Genomic DNA, 18,185 nt, shown 5'->3' with positions numbered 1-18,185 from the left:
GGGCTGATTTTAAGTTTACATCAATTTTAAGGGATCTCTGTCAAGCTTAATGATATAGTTTTCTAGGGTCATTAAAAGTTCTTATGATATTATTTTCTCGTAATACTTCAACTGTCAGATGATTTTTGTTCTGGCATACTATGTGCCAATTAAAAATAAGCTATCTGTTAGTAAGCTCAGAAAAATGATTCAAAACCTTTTAAATCTCAGAGCTCTTTTCTTAGTACAACTTTGGCCAATTTTAAGAAGTTACAGAGTTCCATAATTCTCTGATGATAAGGACAGGAACAAACAAACAATAAACCCTTTTGCAATTCCAAGTATCCAATACTGCATATCATTACATTTTTAAAATGTAAAATGATATAAAAATGAGAAGCAGAAAATTCCTTTGCTATAAGAAAACAAGTTGAGAAAAATATGTTCTAATACTGTATTGCTTAGTTAAATGCAGCAAGAAATTAATCTATATGACTTTGTAAAGGAATAAAGATTAATTACTTCTGAATAAAATGTACCTACTAGTAACCTTGCTCTTAGATGCTGATTCCAGGTATTTTAGTTATTTTAATAACTAACTTCCAGTTAATGTGTTTAAACATTTAGTAATCTTCTCGTGTTACCATTAACACATTGCACAGGATGGCAGAGCCTGAGTACTGTTCTGTTTGGCTTGTAGTGCTTTACAACTTCTTTTTCTGAATTAGTGTCATCATTTTAAGACATGAAGATATTACATGCAAATCCAGGTTCCTAGTTACTCTTTCAAAAAAATAATATTTAATAGTTTAACAGTGTGATGATTAATTTAATATTTTAATATTTAAAATATTTTAATACTAGGCCTACTTTCTGCTGTGACAACAGTCTGGGATTGCAAAGCAGCTGTCCCTGTAGATAGAGTATATAAGCTCATTTTGCCACAGTCTCTGGACTTACCCTTTGGCTCATTTATGCTACCTCCCTGACCCCAGTGATATTTGAGTTTTCTACCTCTAAGGCAGCCCATTATTATTCACCAAAGTGATCTGTTATATGAAAAAGGTCTGATAATTTAACCTTGATGATAATTTCCATGGTGATTGATTTATATCATGTTCCCCATATTAATTTATGGAGAAAAGTGAAGCTATAGTTTAAAAAAAAAAAAAAAAAAAAAAAAAAAAAAAAAAAAAAAAAAAAAAAAAAAAGCAAAAAAAAAAAAAAACAAAACAAGACACCATGTAGCTGATGCTATCTATGAAACCAAATTAACTAATAACAGTGATAACATAAATGAAGAAAATAGAAGAAAAGGAAGGGGGAGAAGAAACGGAGGAAGAGAAGAATGGGGGAAAGAAGAAAAGACACAAGCAAAGGATTTTTGCTGTTACTCTTTGTAGTAGGAAAAGAAATTTAAATTATTCATTTTTAAAATCAATAGTTTTTATAATGTTCACATACAATAAATCAAGATCAGTTTAATTTTAAATAGACACTCCACTGTGCAGTGAAGAAATCACTCAAAATAGTATGGGAGGCTGATAAGCATTAGATTAAACTGGCTCACCACAAATACATTAACCTAGAGTCAATCTAATCAAACTCAGGCAACAATGCTGATTCAGTTATTCTGCTCTGGACTGGGAACAACTCTTCTGCTGCATGCCTTACAATGGACATTCATTTTAAACCCAAAATCTAGAGGTAAGTTACTTGAACTAACACCAAGAGTCTCTAAGCACTTTATTTAGTATGTTCTCCCTCAAAACACTGTGAACTAATAGTTTAGATAGCAGGTTAATATGCCTAGTGTTATTATTTTCTTCATCATGGGAGGAGCACAAAAAGGCACCTGATACATATCTCACATAATTTATGCACCAGCCATGGCAAGAAGTGAAAATTATCTTGTTATAATAAACAGGAACACATGTGTCACTGGCACGAGCTACCGACTTCTCTCCTGCCCCTCACCAATAAAATCTAATAGCCACTCAATTGGAAGATTAAATCAAGCCCCAAATGACACTCGGACTTGAATGGGAGAAGTGCTTCCATTGTGAAAGAAAACTGATAAATCCTATTTACCATCGAAGCATTTGTCTGTAGATCTTGTCCTTTGATGGGCTATTCTTAAGAGTTTCTATATTCCAGAGGGCCACACAATTGGCTGGGTTGCATGAGATTTCTGCAGAGCTGGCAGCCTTTTTCAAGTCTTACATTACAGGTAACCTGATGACAGCAAGGGTGGGCCAGAGGCACGCACCTCAGCCTGCCTGAGGAGCCAAAGGGAGTGAGCTTGCCAGACCAAGACCCATATGCTGGGATCAGTGGAACTCTCCCGGGAACTGGCTGTTCCCCTTTCAAACACCACCAACCTAATCTCCCCACTTGCTCAAGTCAAATTCTCCAAAGCTCTGAACATGACACGAAGCTGGCATGGTTAAGAAAGGCAAAGGAAGAACGCTCTCCATAAATCATGGGTGAAGACTGACGGGACCAAATTCACAGTTAACAATTAGAGTCAGAATTGAGGGCTCCTGCTTGGAACTGCAATTGTTTCCTTTAATTATGAGGAAGAAAGACTTCCTTCCATTTATTAAAGGTTTACTGTATGCTGGATGTTGTGCTGGGCACTAGATCAGGGTGTCTGCCCTACAAAACCTTGAGGTCAATGATAAAAGACAGATACAACAGCAAAAAGGGATCCCATGTCCCAAGGGTAGGATCATTATTTCAGTCTGAACACAATTTAAAAAATAACAACAAAAAGCCCAACTAACCTGAGGATTTTCTTTGCCTGTGCACACAGAGAGTACTCTCGTGTCATGGGCTGTGAAAGACAGCTCCTTGTAACTGGCAAAGGTGTGTGAGGCCAATAATGGAGACAGATTGACCTATATTCACAAAGAACCCTCATCACTCGAGTGGAGCAAAAAGAAAACACTGCCTCTATAAGTGGTGTTCCTTACCAGGACTCTCAATTCTCAAGTAGGTGCCACGGAAGCTTTCTTTTTTCCTCACCAGCAACTCCCAAGGCCTTCCATATCAGTACAGAGAATTCTTTCTAATGGCCACATGGTTATTGGTTGTAATATGCCATGATTTAGTTTTCACTGGTGACTGATTAGATTGCTTCTAGTAGTTTGTCAACAGAAATTAATATGCTGACTCTGCAGTAAGTAAGACCCACTGTATTCTTTAACAGAAAGAATACAAAAAGGCATTTCTATAATGGAGCATCAGATGAAAGATGAGGAATGAACATCAAAAATCAACAGCTTCTTAAATCTGGAAAGGGTCCTTCCTTATGCTGGCATGGAGAGCCTACATGTGCTTGGGCAGGCTTTGGAAAGCAGCAGAGCCAGCCTGCAGAGGTCTGCATTCAAGAGAGACTGTTACCACCCTATGCCATGTATTCACATACTTGGATAGTGGATAGTATCACAGTCCCTCAATAAAATATGCATGTTAATAGTCCAAAAGCATTAAGAAAAAAAAATAATTGAAATTTTACTTTCCACTCTCTCAAATTATTACCTTTAGTACAACTAAAGGTACTGAAGTTTTGTTGAAGCCTCAGCAACACTACAATAAACTCATGAACCAAAGAGATTCAAATTCAGACCCAACAAACACTGGGGAGCCTAAGAGTAGCTAGGTGCTAATAGGTATGTTTACATGAAGTAATCCTCAGGATAAGGAAAGTATTAATATTCCCATTTATAGATGAGAAAAGTAAGGCTCAGAAAGATTGAATTTTTGGTGAAAGTGCTATAGGCTGTTAGTAAGTTTCCGAGTTGAAATCCGAATTTAAGTTTCTTACCATCTCCACACTACCATTCTTTCAACTGTCCCATGCTAGAACAGCACTACATTATATTAAATGGTAGGGCTCTGTAACTAGTATCAATTAAATTTTGGAAATAAGAAATCTGAAACTAGGCTGGGCGTGGTGGCTCATGCCGGTAATCCCAGCACTTTGGGAGGCTGAGGCAGGCGGATCACAAGGTCAAGAGATCGAGACCAGTCTGGCCAACATGGTGAAACCCTGTTTCTACTAAAAAATACAAAAAATTAGCCGGGTGTGGCAGTGTGTTCCTGTAGTCCCAGCTGCTACGGAGGCTGAGGCAGGAGAATCACTTGAACCTGGAAGGCGAAAGTTGCAGTGAGCCAAGATCATGCTACTGCACTCTAGCCTGGCTACAGAGCAAGACACCATCTCAGAAAAAAAAAAAAAAAAGTCTGAAACTAAATTACATGTTGGTTTGTGGTATACATATGTGTGTGTTTGCATGTGAAACAGAGAAGATGAAAAATGTTGTCTTAGTTCACTTTATTTCGTTGAAAGAAGTTTAAAATAACATATTTTTGTAGAACTGGAAACACTATCACATTTGTTATTTAAAACACAAAAACGCAAAGGAAAAATGCACATATACTTTAAATATATTAGCTATATTTTGACAGCAATTCTGAGGGTAAAACCAGAAAAGAAAGCTTGACATGGAAGGATTGCAAGTGGTGAAATGGTACTAAAAATATTTTTATTAAAGAATTACCAGAAGACTATGCGATAAGCATGACCTCCCCATAATGACGGCTGCTTCTGTTTCTTCCAGTTTGTGGGCAGTACTAAAATGCAGCATTTTATTTTGAAAAATTGCTTTAAAATGCACAAATGCCCAAGAAATAGCTGTTGTGTAATACGGCAGAAAAAATTTCTGGCCGGGTGCGGTGGTGCAGGCCTGTAATCCCAGCACTTCGGGAGGCTGAGGCAGGTGGGGCAGGTGGATCATGAGGTCAAGAGATCGAGACCATCCTGGCTAACATGGGGAAACTCTGTCTCTACTAAAAATACAAAAATTAGCTGGGCATGGTAGCGCGTACCTGTAGTCCCTGCTACTCAGGAGGCTGAGGCAGGAGAATCACTTGAACCCAGGAGGTGGAGGTTGTAAGTGAGCTGAGATCTTGCCACTGCACTCCAGCCTGGCAACAGAGCAAGATTCCATCTCAATAAAAAAATAAATAAAATAAATTAATGAGGATATATAATTTGGCTCAAAGAATTAGAAGTCGAGATGCAGGTATTCATGATGAAGAACTTACATCTTTTTAGGTAATCTCAGTAGCTGCTCAGATAAGGATTCAAGTGCCCTAATTTAGAAGAAATGCAACCGGGCGTGAAATAAGCCTTGTTGTGAATGAGAAAGAAATTTAATAAAAGTATAATTACCATGTGATATGAGTAGGATCCTTATTGTAAAATGTATAGGTAGAATGCGGAAAATTGAACAAAGGTCCAAGAGAGGGAAAACCACTTAACCAAGGACACTCACAAATGGCAGACAAAAACATTGATAACAACAGAAGCCCTTCTAAAAACTTCCAAAACTTTCTATGTTCATTATTAATATTATCATCTCACCTTAAGAAAACAGAGTAGGTTTCACCATCCTCATCCTCTTTGTCATCTGAGGCACAGATTGAATTTTGGAAAGGAAGTGACTTGGCTAAGTTTACATGGATGATCAAGACCGTAATCCAGGTTTTCTGTCTCTCAGCCAGTGCTCTCTGCCCATCACCACAGTGTATCCCCCTTTTCAAGGGACTGATATTACTGTTGTCACATGGAAGGAAATTTTACAGCTGTACTCCACCAGAGCATTTTCTTTTAAACCTATCATTTTGGTAGGGATCTCCAACTTTTTTGAGTGAGACAATTTACTTCCCCGAAAGAGGGGCTTTGAGTAATGGTTTCGCGTTGTGCTAAACCTGAAAATGTCTTTAAGACTTGAAGATTTCTTTCTTCTTCTTTTTTTTTTTTTTTTTTTTTTTGAGACAGAGTCTCCCTCTGTTGCCGGGCAGGGGTGTAGTGGCACGATCTTGGGTTTCTTGGGTTCTACAATCTCCGCCTCTTGGGTTCAAGCGCTTCTCCTGCCTCAGCTTCCTGAGTAGCTGGGACTACAGGTGTGCACCACCATGCCCAGCTAATTTTTGTATCTTTTAGTAGCAATGGGGTTTTACCATGTTGGCCAGGATGGGCTTGATCTCTTGACCTGGCCATCCGCCCACCTCAGCCTCCCAAAGTGCTGGGATTACAGGTGTGAGCCACTGTGCCCAGCCAACTTTAAGATATGAGGAGGTAGAGAGGAAGAGACAGGGAAGGAAAACTAATTTGATGTTGTACCTACATCAAGCTTTACCCCCACTCCCCACGGTGTTAAAACAATTTTACAGGAAAAAGAGTGATTATTCATTTAGCAGCCCTAATATGCCCATCATCTCATCAGACATGCCCATTCCCAATCTAGTGAAGCCTGGACAGAGAAAACTAAACTGGTAACTCTTAGCTTTGAAGATCGGTGATGGTAAATATCCAGTTGGTGACCTAAGAGATATCAGTGCTCCATTTATAAAATGGTTACTCTAGTGGTTCTTTAGCAAGATACTACTTACATCAATCAATCCACACTTTGAGCCCTATAAACTCTAAGTTTACTCACCTGCAGTATCCATCGCCTCCAGAATTATACATGTAAGGGAAACTAAGGATTACGACACAATTGATAAGTCACACATGGAGGAGATATCAAGTTCTAAGCTGACACTTATGTTCTACAGTTGAAATATGAGCCGCAGGAGAATTAATTCTCAAACTATAAGAGGAAAGAACTAAAATGACATTCATTTTTAAGACAATTTTGGGAGATCCTGATATAAAATTGTTGAAAGAAAGGAAAGAAACCCGTGAGAGGAAAGAGGAAAGAAAAACAGACCCAGCTGCACGCAAGTTTCTGTAACTTTAGGCTTGTCCCTTATCTTAACCTCTAATTTCTTCAGCTTTCCTCGCGAATACAGTGGGAGCTGTAAAACTGTCCTGTGTACTTCACAAAGAAATGAGGTCAATGGCCAGGAGCGGTGGCTCATGCCTGTAATTCCAGCACTTTGGGAGGCTGAGGTGGACAGATCACGAGGTCAGGAGTTCCAGACCAGCCTGGCCAATATGGTGAAACCCCATCTCTACTAAAAATGCAAAAATTAGCTGGGCGTGGTAGAGTGTAACTGTAGTACCTGTAGTACCAGCTACCTGGGAGACTGAGGCAGGAGAATCGCTTGAACCCAGGAAGCAGAGGTTGCAGTGAGCCGAGATCATGCCACTGCACTCCAGCCTGGGCAACGGAGCAAGACTCCATCTTAAGTTTANAAAAAAAAAAAAAAAGAAAAAGAAAGAAAGAAATGAGGTCAAAATGAGGAAATGGATGTGATGTTAGAATGTAATAGGTCTTATGCATGAAGCTCATTTTACAAACTATACAACTAAAGACTAGAATGAACTAGATACTACATGTAACATAAAAAAAGAAATGCTTTCCAAAGAAATCTATTTGTCAAAGAGGGAAAAAAACTGTCAAAACAATTCTAAAGCTACTTTTTATTAAGACGGTGATATTTGAAAGCATTTGTATAATCCATGTAAACATTAAGTTGTTTGATAAACATACCACTTTGGTCTTGAACATTCTTTGATCAACAAGCTAAAACCAGCTTTGTAAGCTTTATTTGTGTTATAATACATTTCGGAATACACTTTGAAATAAAATATTCTTGTATCTTCTAATTTATGAGAAGAAAATGCCATGTTTCCTTAGAAAAATAATATACAGAAAGATTTATTTTAAATAAACAATTGCTTTGGACTAATTCAGGGCCCTGATATGTATATTTAAAGGCTTCTTTTTAGAAAAGAATGTTTCTAAATTAAATAAATATATACATCTCAATAAATTATAATTTACTGATAAACTATTATAATAAATACGAATTTATTATGAGGAATTACACAATTTACTGGTAAATTATAATTTATTGATACCTGTATGTATAAACATATTTTTCCTTAATAAATGGGATTTTATTAGGAGTTTGAGACCAGCCCCGCCAACATGGTGAAACCCTGTCTCTACCAAAAATACAAAAACTAGCCAGACATGGTGGCTCACACCTGTAATCCCAGCTACTCGGGAGGCTGAGGCAGGAGAATCACCTTAACTCGGGTGGTGGAGGTTGCAGTGAGCAGAAATTGAGCCATTGCACTCCAGTCTGGGTGACAGAGCCAGACTCTGCCTCAAAAATAAAAATAAAAATAAAATAAAAAATAAATGGGATTTTATTTTCTTAAATTTTGTAATATTATATTTATTACTTTATTCAGTTTTTAAAATCACACCTTAATGTGACACTTACTTTTTCACAATGAGACTGGTAAACACTCCCACGTTCTGGATACTGTAAACACATATCCCATGATTATGATACTTCTTGTTGGCACAGTGCTTTTCAGTTTGCCATAAACTTTCACATAACTGTGTGAAGCAGGCAGGAACACACTGACTGAAGGTGCCAGGAGGTGGCTAGAACGCAGACGTCTGGTTCCTAAATTGGGACTTTTCCCACTAACTGGCACTTTCTCTCTCTCTGGTTTAGTATTAAGTATTTAAAGGCAAACTTTCCACCATTGAACATGCAATCACTAAACTCGAAAGGGGGAGAAATCCCTGGGAGGGGATGGAGCCCATCCTTGGACTTGGGGCCAGGCACGTGCGTGCCCGCTGCTCTTACCGTCCAGGTGGCCGACTTGGCAGTGCTCGACTGCTGGAAGGACACGTCGAAACTGTGCGGGCCTGGGTAGTCGGTGTTGGAGGGGATGGCAGGCGATGGAGAGAGGGCATCGAAGGTGGAGCTGGGCTGCGCATAGGGCGAGGGTGCCGTGACGCTGTTCTGCGCGTGGTCTGTGTTATATGGACTGGTGGAGGAGGAGCCGTTCTGAATCTGCTGGTCCATGCTGTTCAGCAGCCCCAGGTTCGTGTACTGTGGCTGTTAAGGACACCCAGAAACCCCAAGATTAGCCTGTTAAACCACAGGTCACTGCTCTAACAAAAAAGGCATCAATGGGTGCATGCTTCAACTTCAGGTTGGAAACACTTCACATTCAAAGTAAAACCACTGATTTTGATAAATAGAGAAAGCAAGAGAAGTCTGAGTATGTGTGTGTTTTGTAATGGCTTTTACAGATGGCTCAAGTGTATGTGCCATCTCTGGAGACTGCCTTCCTAAAGAGCATTTGAAAGTAGAGTACGCTTATTCACAAACTAGGCAAAGCGTTCCCAGTGCTCAGTAGCTGCTTAGGGAGTCTTTAAACGAATACTACCCGTTACTCCATTTGGAGGTTGGGGGGTGGGCATATTACACACAATAAGAAAGACCACTTCATAGGTATGTTCCAGAGGGGATTAAGTGTTAAATTGTTGGGTAGGGGACAAAATCAGATGACCTTCAAATTTTCTCTTAGTCTTACCATTCTACATTCTGTCCCTAAGTACCAATAGTATACCACCCGTCCTCCCAGGAACTGGTTTCACAAAGACTGGAGTGTCATGGGTAGCAGAGTTAGGGAGACCCAATTATATATTTTCAAAAGTAACATGCTAGTAAATCATCCAAACTGGTCTCATTTATTTGTTCTTTCATTTTCTTCACAGACGTTTATTCTTTTCTAGAATAGAACATTTGTAAGAGAAATACTATCAGTTATGAAGAAAATTCTATGCTCAATAAAAATCAAGAAGACATTAGCTTATATATTTCCTTCTACCAGATGGTTTTATGCCTTCTCTGTGAATGGGCCAAAGCACAGAGTAAAAGTACTCAGGAACATATTTATGGGAAGAATGAATTAATTTAACCTCATTTACTCTACAGAAAACTTTACTGGATTACTATCAGAGAGGTAAAGCATTTGCGCCAGCGTCTGCTAACACAATGACTGGGGCCTGCGGAGCTGAATCTTCTGGTTCTGGGTTGAGGGCTCTGCCCATGCCATTGAAACTCAGCCTGATCAGGCAAATCAGCCTATCTTCATTTCTAAACCTGAGCCAAAATGGACACATTTTCAGAAGGGGCAACCAGCTTATGGTATAGTTGCTTGTCCTTTGTAAAACCTTTCAAGGCATAGAAATCTTGTTTCATCAGCCTAATGAAAGAGGAAAAAAATCAAAAGGAAGAAAATTAAGGCAGTTCTATTCGTACATATTTTATAAAGGAAAAAGTCCTCGCTCTTCAATTGAAATATAATTGAGAGTCTCAGATTAAGTAAGACTATGGAGAATAACAAACTTACAAAGAAATAGGAGCTAGGCTTATCTTTTTTAAAATTTCAAACTTTAATTGTTTTATTAAATTAATTCAATAAAACTTCTCCCCCCACGGGGGGAGGAGAGGTGGGTTCTGCCATTCCATTCAGTCCAGGAAGCATTTGTCTAAATGTTAATGGTCACATGCCCATTCCATTACATTCATGCATTCTCATTCCACTGCGAATGCCATGTCCCCATTTGCTCTTCAAATAACTATTAATCTCTTTACACTTATCCCCATGCTGACAAGAGCAGCTGTTTGTCTCGCCTTCTCTCCCCTCTGACTTCTATAGCTCCTACCCACTGCTTTTCCACCGTCTTCGACTTCCTCTCCTCGAAGGTGTGGCCAAACTGCAGGTAAGACAACTATGGGACAAAAAAGTAAAACCTGAGCCCATATAAATGGCCCACACCCCGGCTGAACTAAAGCTCTTAGGTATCCAAGCCTGAGGCAACACAGCCTGGGAAGGGGATTGAAAAGATATTATTTGTGTTCAAGTTAAGGGTCAGTATACAAAGCACTCTTGAACGTCCTGTAGGAATCAGATAATGCTCCCAAAGGCACGTGCTTCCCTACAGCAGTACAATTAGGGAGGCAGCCGTCCCTGACACAAAGGACAAAGAAACTCAGAGCACTTTCTCGCAGGCAGTAAAATGCCTGTTGGGCCACCCCCTTCCCTCCTGCTTCTAGCTACACAGAAGGAACCACAGCTAATTGTGGGCTTGGAAGAGAACAAAGAAGCATGGGCCCCTTGAATTTTTTTTTAACCCAATATAAATGAAGAAAAAAGTCTTGGGACCACACTTTAAAAGCCAGTGAGCAAACACTCTTCAATTCTCCAAGGACTCAAGAAAAGGGAAAATTCCATGTACAGGGGGGGAAAAATGTGTTTATTCCTGTTGTTTATTGGGGGGGTTCCGAACAGCAGGAGATCCATGCCCTGGGTGGTTTGCTGAAGGCCCCTCTCCCCAAGGGGGTAACAGGAAAATGTCCTTGACTTGATGAACTTGGTCTGCCTCTGAGCCACCTGAGGAACCTGTGTTTTGAGCCAGGGTTTTTGGCCTTAAGGCAACATGCCTCAGTCTCCCTTTGCAGTTCAAAGCATATGGTGAGTCTGTTGCATTGCATTTCTTCGTTCAAATCCTGCCATTGTTTTGTTGACCTACAATTCATGAGACCTCAAAATAAGCCATGCTGCTTTGCACACTAACTGGCCTTCCTACCTATTTCTCCTTCTGGGTGGGCCTGGGTAAGGCCGGCTCAGGCTGATGGCCTCCCAGGCTGTTTTTCCACTGTCCTGAAATAGTGTTTGGTGCCATATAATGCCAAGGGTAAGCAAGCCTGAGATAGGCACTGCTTTACCCTAGGACTTCACCAGTGAAGTTAATAAAACTTAACCTAAGTGACTTGAAAGTTGGTTCCCAGAAAATACATTTCTGGTTTATAAATCTCCTGCTATGCTCACATGACATTAATAATTATCTGTCTTGGGCCGGGCGCGGTGGCTCACGCCTGTAATCCCAGCACTTTGGGAGGCCGAGGCAGGTGGATCACGAGGTCAAGAGATCGAGACCATCCTGGTCAACATAGTGAAACCCCATCTCTACTAAAAATACAAAAAATTAGCTGGGCATGGTGGCGCGTGCCTGTAGTCCCAGCTACTCAGGAGGCTGAGGCAGGAGAATTGCCTGAACCCAGGGGGCGGAGGTTGCGGTGAGCCGAGATCGCGCCATTGCACTCCAGCCTGGGTAACAAGAGCGAAACTCCATCTCAAAAAAAAAAAAAAAAAAATTATCTGTCTTTGATGATGTGTTTAAACTGAGCAGTAGAAAATAGAGGCCATACTTTCTGGGAAATTTTAAAGAAATCATTTTTAGTGAGATAAAAATGTTTTAATGAATAAAAAAAGCTAATGACAATTTTGAGACAGGGTTTAGGCTATACATTGCTGTATGATTTCTTAAGTACACTGATTTTATGGACATTGAAAAAAAAGAAAGGGAAAATTCCATTTACTGAGGAGTCACAAAAGAGTCCTTTGAAATGATAGCAAGACTGAACAATTGAGAAGCAACAAAGAAGCAGAAACTATATTTCAAGTCATTAACAGCACTGTGGGTACTCATGGGGTCTACTTTTAAGTGTCATAGGTTTGTTGTATTTTATTTAAAATGGAGTTTCACTCTGTCACCCAGGCTGGAGGGCAGTGGTATGATCTCAGCTCACTTCGGCCTCCGCCTCCCAGGTTCCAGTGATTCTCCTGCCTCAGCCTCCTAAGTAGCTGGGATTACAGGCATGTACTGCCATGTCTGGCTAATTTTTGTATTTTTAGTAGAGACGGGGTTTCATCATGTTGGTTAGGATGGTCTTGATATCCTGATCTTACGATCGACCCGCCTCAGATTCCCAAAGTGCTGGTATTAGAGGTGTGAGCCACCAAACCCGGCCCATAGTTTTAATTTTTATACAGTTCCAGGTGAAATTTTGTATATAAGAACAAGATTTGTTATCAATGTTAAATCCTCAATTAATATAACATAAAGGTATAGTTCCTAGGATCAATGAAAAATCAGCTTATTACACACAAAAAAAGTGGGGAAACACATTTCAATTTAAACTCTTCTTAAGTGATACTTTAAAGAAATACAAGCCACATAGTATACTCCATTGTCTTTTCTTGAAAAGCATAAAGCTGATACTATCAACTTTGAAAGTTAGCTTAAAACGAACAGAAACAACAAACTCACCAAAGTCAGAATTGAATGATTAGAAATCCACTTAGATACTTTTCTTAGTTTATTAAAAATCACTAAATTATAAGCCTGCCATTAGTTCTTCAGAAGTTAATTTTTAAAATATCTGGTTTAAAGAAAATATTCTTATTTATTTATTCCTTTGATGTGAAGAAAGGTCATATTTGTTAACAGAGTGCAACTGGAGACCAAGGGCAAGCCACGATAGTTAAGAAGAACAAGTGTTACCCAGCCAGGTCCAGCAAAATAATTTGTAGTGCTCAGTGCAAGATGAAAATGGAGGACCTCTTGTTCATAGATTAAGAATTTCAAAATAAGGATAGCAAAGCATTCAACAAAGAATGGTGCTAAGATAGGGCCCTCTGTGACCGATTGCAGTTTTTATGCCCATGAAGCTATCCCAGGTCAAACGAATACGTATCCCTTATTTTCTAACAAAGTAAATCTTCTGGGCTAAAGGAAGAAGTATGTGTTCCCTTATTTACAGCCAATAATCCCATAAGCAGAGGGGAGAAATGTGTATTATGCTGAGATGTTAATGCAATGCTTATTGACAATGACAAGTCAAAGAGTCAGCCTCAGAGGTTACAACATGATGCTTTCAGATCAACCATAAAAACGGCCCTTGGAAGAACTCCATAGAGCCCCCCATGTCCCGTGTGCTTCTTAGGTAACAAAAGTTATTGGAATATTTGAAATGAAATAGGAAGTAGGTTCTCCCTTTCTAAACACAATGTACCTTGATTTTGGAATAACCTTAACATACCCTGCAGACACTCAAATAATGAGTGAATGGAAAACGTTATATATCTATCTCAGCATGTCTGAACAGAGAGGTAGTCTTCTTTCCACAAAACATAAAGGCAAAAATGAACACAACTTCTATGATATCTACTGTGAACCTTATAAAGTAAAATAAAGTTTCCTGTGATTGCAAAGAGATGCTTCATTGCTATAAAATGACTTTGAAATAGAAGACTCACTGCTTGGACCCTGGATAACTTATTTGTAGTTGCAGTATATTCAAGTTCCTCACAAACTAGCTGATCTGACCACAGAAAAGATGAAGCGCACCTTGGTTGCAGAGACTTGACGCATTCTGTGCAATCACAGAACACCCTGAGGGCATTCTGAAACATACAGCTTGCATGGTAGGTATAAGGATACCCAGGAGCTGAATCTCAAACTGTTTTCACCATGAAGAAACAAAACGGTGTCAATATATGTTGCTATAAACAAAGTTCAATATTAGCACACAGTACTTATATGGATTTATATTTGCTTAAACTTGATGATGTAATTATTTTCCTATCACAGTATTTAATATCAAAAAGGGATTCCAGTGAAGCCATTTGACCAGTGCAATAGAAATAGGGATTTACACATAATATGTGTTTTTGAGAATCTCTCTCCAATTTATCCGTAAAAGAGAATTTTTTTTTTTTTCTGAGATGGAGTCTCACACTGTCGCCCAGGCTGGAGTGCAGAGGCACGATCTTGGCTCACTGCCACCTCCGCCTCCTGGGTTCAAGCGATTCTCCTGTCTCAGCCTTCCCAGTAGTTGGGATTACAGGTGCCCGTTACCACAGCCAGCTAATTTTTTGTATTTTTTTAGTAGAGACAAAGTTTCACTATGTTGGCCAGGCTGGTCTCGAACTCCTGATGTCACGATGCACCCGCCTCAGCCTCCCAAAGTGCTGGGATTATAGGCTTGAGCCACTGTGCCCAGCCAAAGAGACTTTTTAAAAAGTTCTCTTTTCTAGATATTACTATCTACAATAGTAAATTTGTGACACTATAGCAACAATGGCCAACAATATATTGTAAGAGGTTATTGAAAAATGGAAACGGGTACCAAGTCAGGAATAAAAGAGATTACTGTTGGGATATATACTCATAATTTACCTCGATTCAACCAGACCTTTGTTATGAGGTACAATAGCATTTCCAAATTTCATTTGGAAGAAATCATATTTATAATCCATGAGTGACTGTTAGGTGAGGCTAGGGGATTCAACATTCTTCAGTACTCCTTACACTCCTGTATGGATCCTAGCAATGCAAAAGAACTCTGAACTTAGACTTGTTTATAGGGAGTCTAAGTCCCAACACTGCCACTCATGTGCTGTGAACCCTTGGGCAAGGTAGCTGAATAACTTACGGACCTTAGTTTACCATAAGGCAAAGTCTGTGCAAAATTGCAGAGACTGAATTGGAGGAGTCAATGAGAGGAAGCTACAGTTCTAACGTTCTGTTACTTATGGCCATCCTTAGCTGTGAAGTGCTACGTTAAAACAATGCTATGAGACCGCTTTCAAAACAGTTTTCTCAGGTAACTGTTCTCTCTCTATACAGATGTCCCTGGCCAACCTAAAAATGTAAAACATCTTAGGCAGCATACAGTTTCCTCAGCTGATAACCACTTTTCACCCGAGGCTTGACGGAGGTGCTTTTATGAACATTCTACAGCCCCTCATGAGTAAAGAAAACAGCTTTTCTTCATGACCCTGGCTTTTAAAGTATTCATTCAATTATACTTTAGCAGAGAGTACTACATTTCCATCCCCAAATATCAGCAGGATAGTGACTTTTCAACAAGCACTGCCTAAGGGAGACATACTTGTCATTTTTTCATCTCCTGCCACCTGCCCCATCTCAGCAAATGATGGTTTCCTTCATGCTGGAATTAAGCACAATTGACTTACAGTGTCTTACTCCAGGTGAAGAAAGTATTTGTATTAAAACGTCAAGTTAAAGCACCATCTTTCCAACTGAAGAATTTATTTAGCATCACATTTTTCTCAAAACCAGATTATATAGGTGTAACATAATTCACTCATTTTGTCTTCTAAAATTATTCTAAAAAGTGAATAAATTAACATATACTCATACCTTATAAAGAAGAAAATATAAGAATAAAATATTTAACACACCCAAAACTATAAAGACTGCAAGCAGAGAGTTTACTAGAATGTCCTATATTCTGACAGAAAGTGTCAAGCTTCCTTTCAGTGCAAAGATTCCATAATTTAGGAGAAAGGTCTCTAGAAGTCCTAATGGCCGGTGAGGCAAAAAAATACAAGGTTGGCTGATCAGGTGCACAGTAATGTCAACAAACATTAGACATAGCAGTTGACAAGAAATGTGCAAGGAATTAAGTTAAAACTTGATCCAAATGTGGCTAAATTAAAATGTGTAGAGCTCTATTAAGAAAAGTAAACTTTTAAATTCTCTGATTTTAGTACATACTCCTATAATAATCATGGAAAAACAACAAAAATCAGTAAGCATCTCAATTCTGAAAAAGTTGATGTCAATGTTACATGTCAAAGAAGTATTAAACTAAGCAGAAAGCAGGATAGATTTTTAATATTTAACCATTTTTAATTATTGTTTTAGGAGAAATATTCAGAATTTCAGTTTATTCAAAGTAAATCAAAAATATGTTTGAACAGATTTTCAATCTATAGCAATCGATATGCTTTAATAGCCTTATATACCAGACATGGAAATATTAAAAGAAGAAAGTACATAGTAATAAAATTCTTCAATGAATATTCAGCCCTCTATGTAGTAAGCATACCATACTGTCTTTAGAAGCTCAGCAGTAATGCATCCTTGGTTTTGAAAGTGAGTTTAAAAATATTTAAAAAATAATGGTGGTGGTGTCTTTGCCTAGTCCGTATCCTAAATTTTGACTTAGAACATTGGGGTGATTAAATGTGATGAACATTTTACACAGGAAATAAGTTTTAGTTACCACACATGAAACTGAAGACATATCAATTTCAAGAAAATAATGGTGACTATCAGGAATAAAAAAAATACATTTTAAAATTCTGAAATCTACTTAGCATCCATTTTCCATCCTCTCTATAAAAGAATATGAGCTATGATTGCTTCTACTATTATTAATTCTCTGAGTTGTAATTATGTACCTTACAACGCTCAAGTGCTTTGCACGGTTTTACTTATTTCTCATGAGATACATGATATTAATATCCACGTTTTATGTATGTTTTATAGATGAGAAAACTGAAGCTCCACAAGATTAAGTAACTTGCCCAAGGTAGTGAGAAGAGCCTGGATGTAAAACCAGTAAATCTGGCTCCAGAACCTGCTTTCCTAAGTAGCCTTCATTCTGACTGCATGCAAATAAGAATCACTCATATTTCTGCCTGGAATTTTTATCTAAAAGTTACAATCAAGAAAAGCACACCTCTTTTATTTGCATTTTTCCCCCCACTCAATAAAGACAGGATATAAAACTTTTGCCATTCTTAGTTAGAATGAGTATAATTGCAAAGAGTCAGACCCAACTCCTTGTAGCTACCACTTGAAAGGCATTGCAAATCTGATCTTGTCACTCTCAAGCAAAGGCCTCAGGTCTTTAACGTGGCCTTTGAGGCACCATTTGAAACTCTGCTTTGGCCAAACAGAACTGCCTTCATTTTTTTAAAGGCTAACTCCTTCAGTGCTCAAGTCTTTTGCACATGCCAGCTCTTTTCCAATTCACTGTTTAACTTGCAGCTCAAATGTCATCTCTCAAAAGTCCTTCTTTGACTGTTCAGACAGATTATTCTCTTCTGTTCCACATTTTCATAGCATTTTCCCTTTGTATCATATAATCATAATATAAATTAACTGTCTAAACTTTTAAAAATGTTGGTCTTCTCTGCTACGCAGTAAGTTAATGAGAGAATATATTTGGCTTATTTAGTACTAAATTCCCAATACCCGGGATAATGGCTGAAACGTAATCAATGCTCAGGAAATAGTTCTTAAAAGCGCAAATGCAAAACACTTCAAAATAAAAATTACTTTCAGAAAGTATTTCTTTTATTCTAATACAACCAAGTATTTATTTTATCCTAGAGTAAATCTCTGTCCAAATCAGATTCATTTCTTCATATGCAACATTCAGACGAATGTTGCAGTGCATCCCTAAATAATCTCTATGATCTTTACTTTTTGTTTAGCTTTGTCTTAGTAGGTGGGAATTGTGCTTTTAGCTTCAGCTTTTATGGGAACTAGTAGCAGAACAGCCAGTCCTGTCACTCACAATGCAATGAGTAATACTTGGTAGCTCACACCTAGCTGAGAAGTTTATTAATGAGCTTCTACTTCCTTAAAACAAACACATACACACTTTTGTGCCAAGGCAGTGTTTTTTAACCTGATGGTCTAGGTTTTGTTTCTAATGCATGTAGGTCAGCAATAAGAACCCAAATATTTGTGGTCATGTAATTATTC

The 18,185-nt window shown here is 38.6% G+C and overlaps 1 protein-coding gene across 10 annotated transcripts in view; it reads right to left on the bottom strand.

The window, feature by feature from the left end:
- Positions 1-18,185, bottom strand: part of TP63 (tumor protein p63) — a 266,573-nt gene that overhangs the window by 79,387 nt on the left and 169,001 nt on the right. For all 10 annotated transcript variants that reach the window (XM_017549590.2, XM_017549592.2, XM_017549591.2 and 7 more), the window contains one exon: positions 8,605-8,859. In XM_017549590.2, the coding sequence (XP_017405079.1) occupies positions 8,605-8,859 (255 nt within the window). The remainder of the gene's footprint in view (positions 1-8,604; positions 8,860-18,185) is intronic.

Source organism: Cebus imitator, unplaced genomic scaffold (assembly GCF_001604975.1).
Source record: "Cebus imitator isolate Cc_AM_T3 unplaced genomic scaffold, Cebus_imitator-1.0 Scaffold220, whole genome shotgun sequence".
In the NCBI taxonomy this organism is placed as follows: domain Eukaryota; kingdom Metazoa; phylum Chordata; class Mammalia; order Primates; family Cebidae; genus Cebus; species Cebus imitator.
Note: the sequence above shows the minus strand (reverse complement) of the source record. Positions and strands in the feature narration are given on the sequence as shown.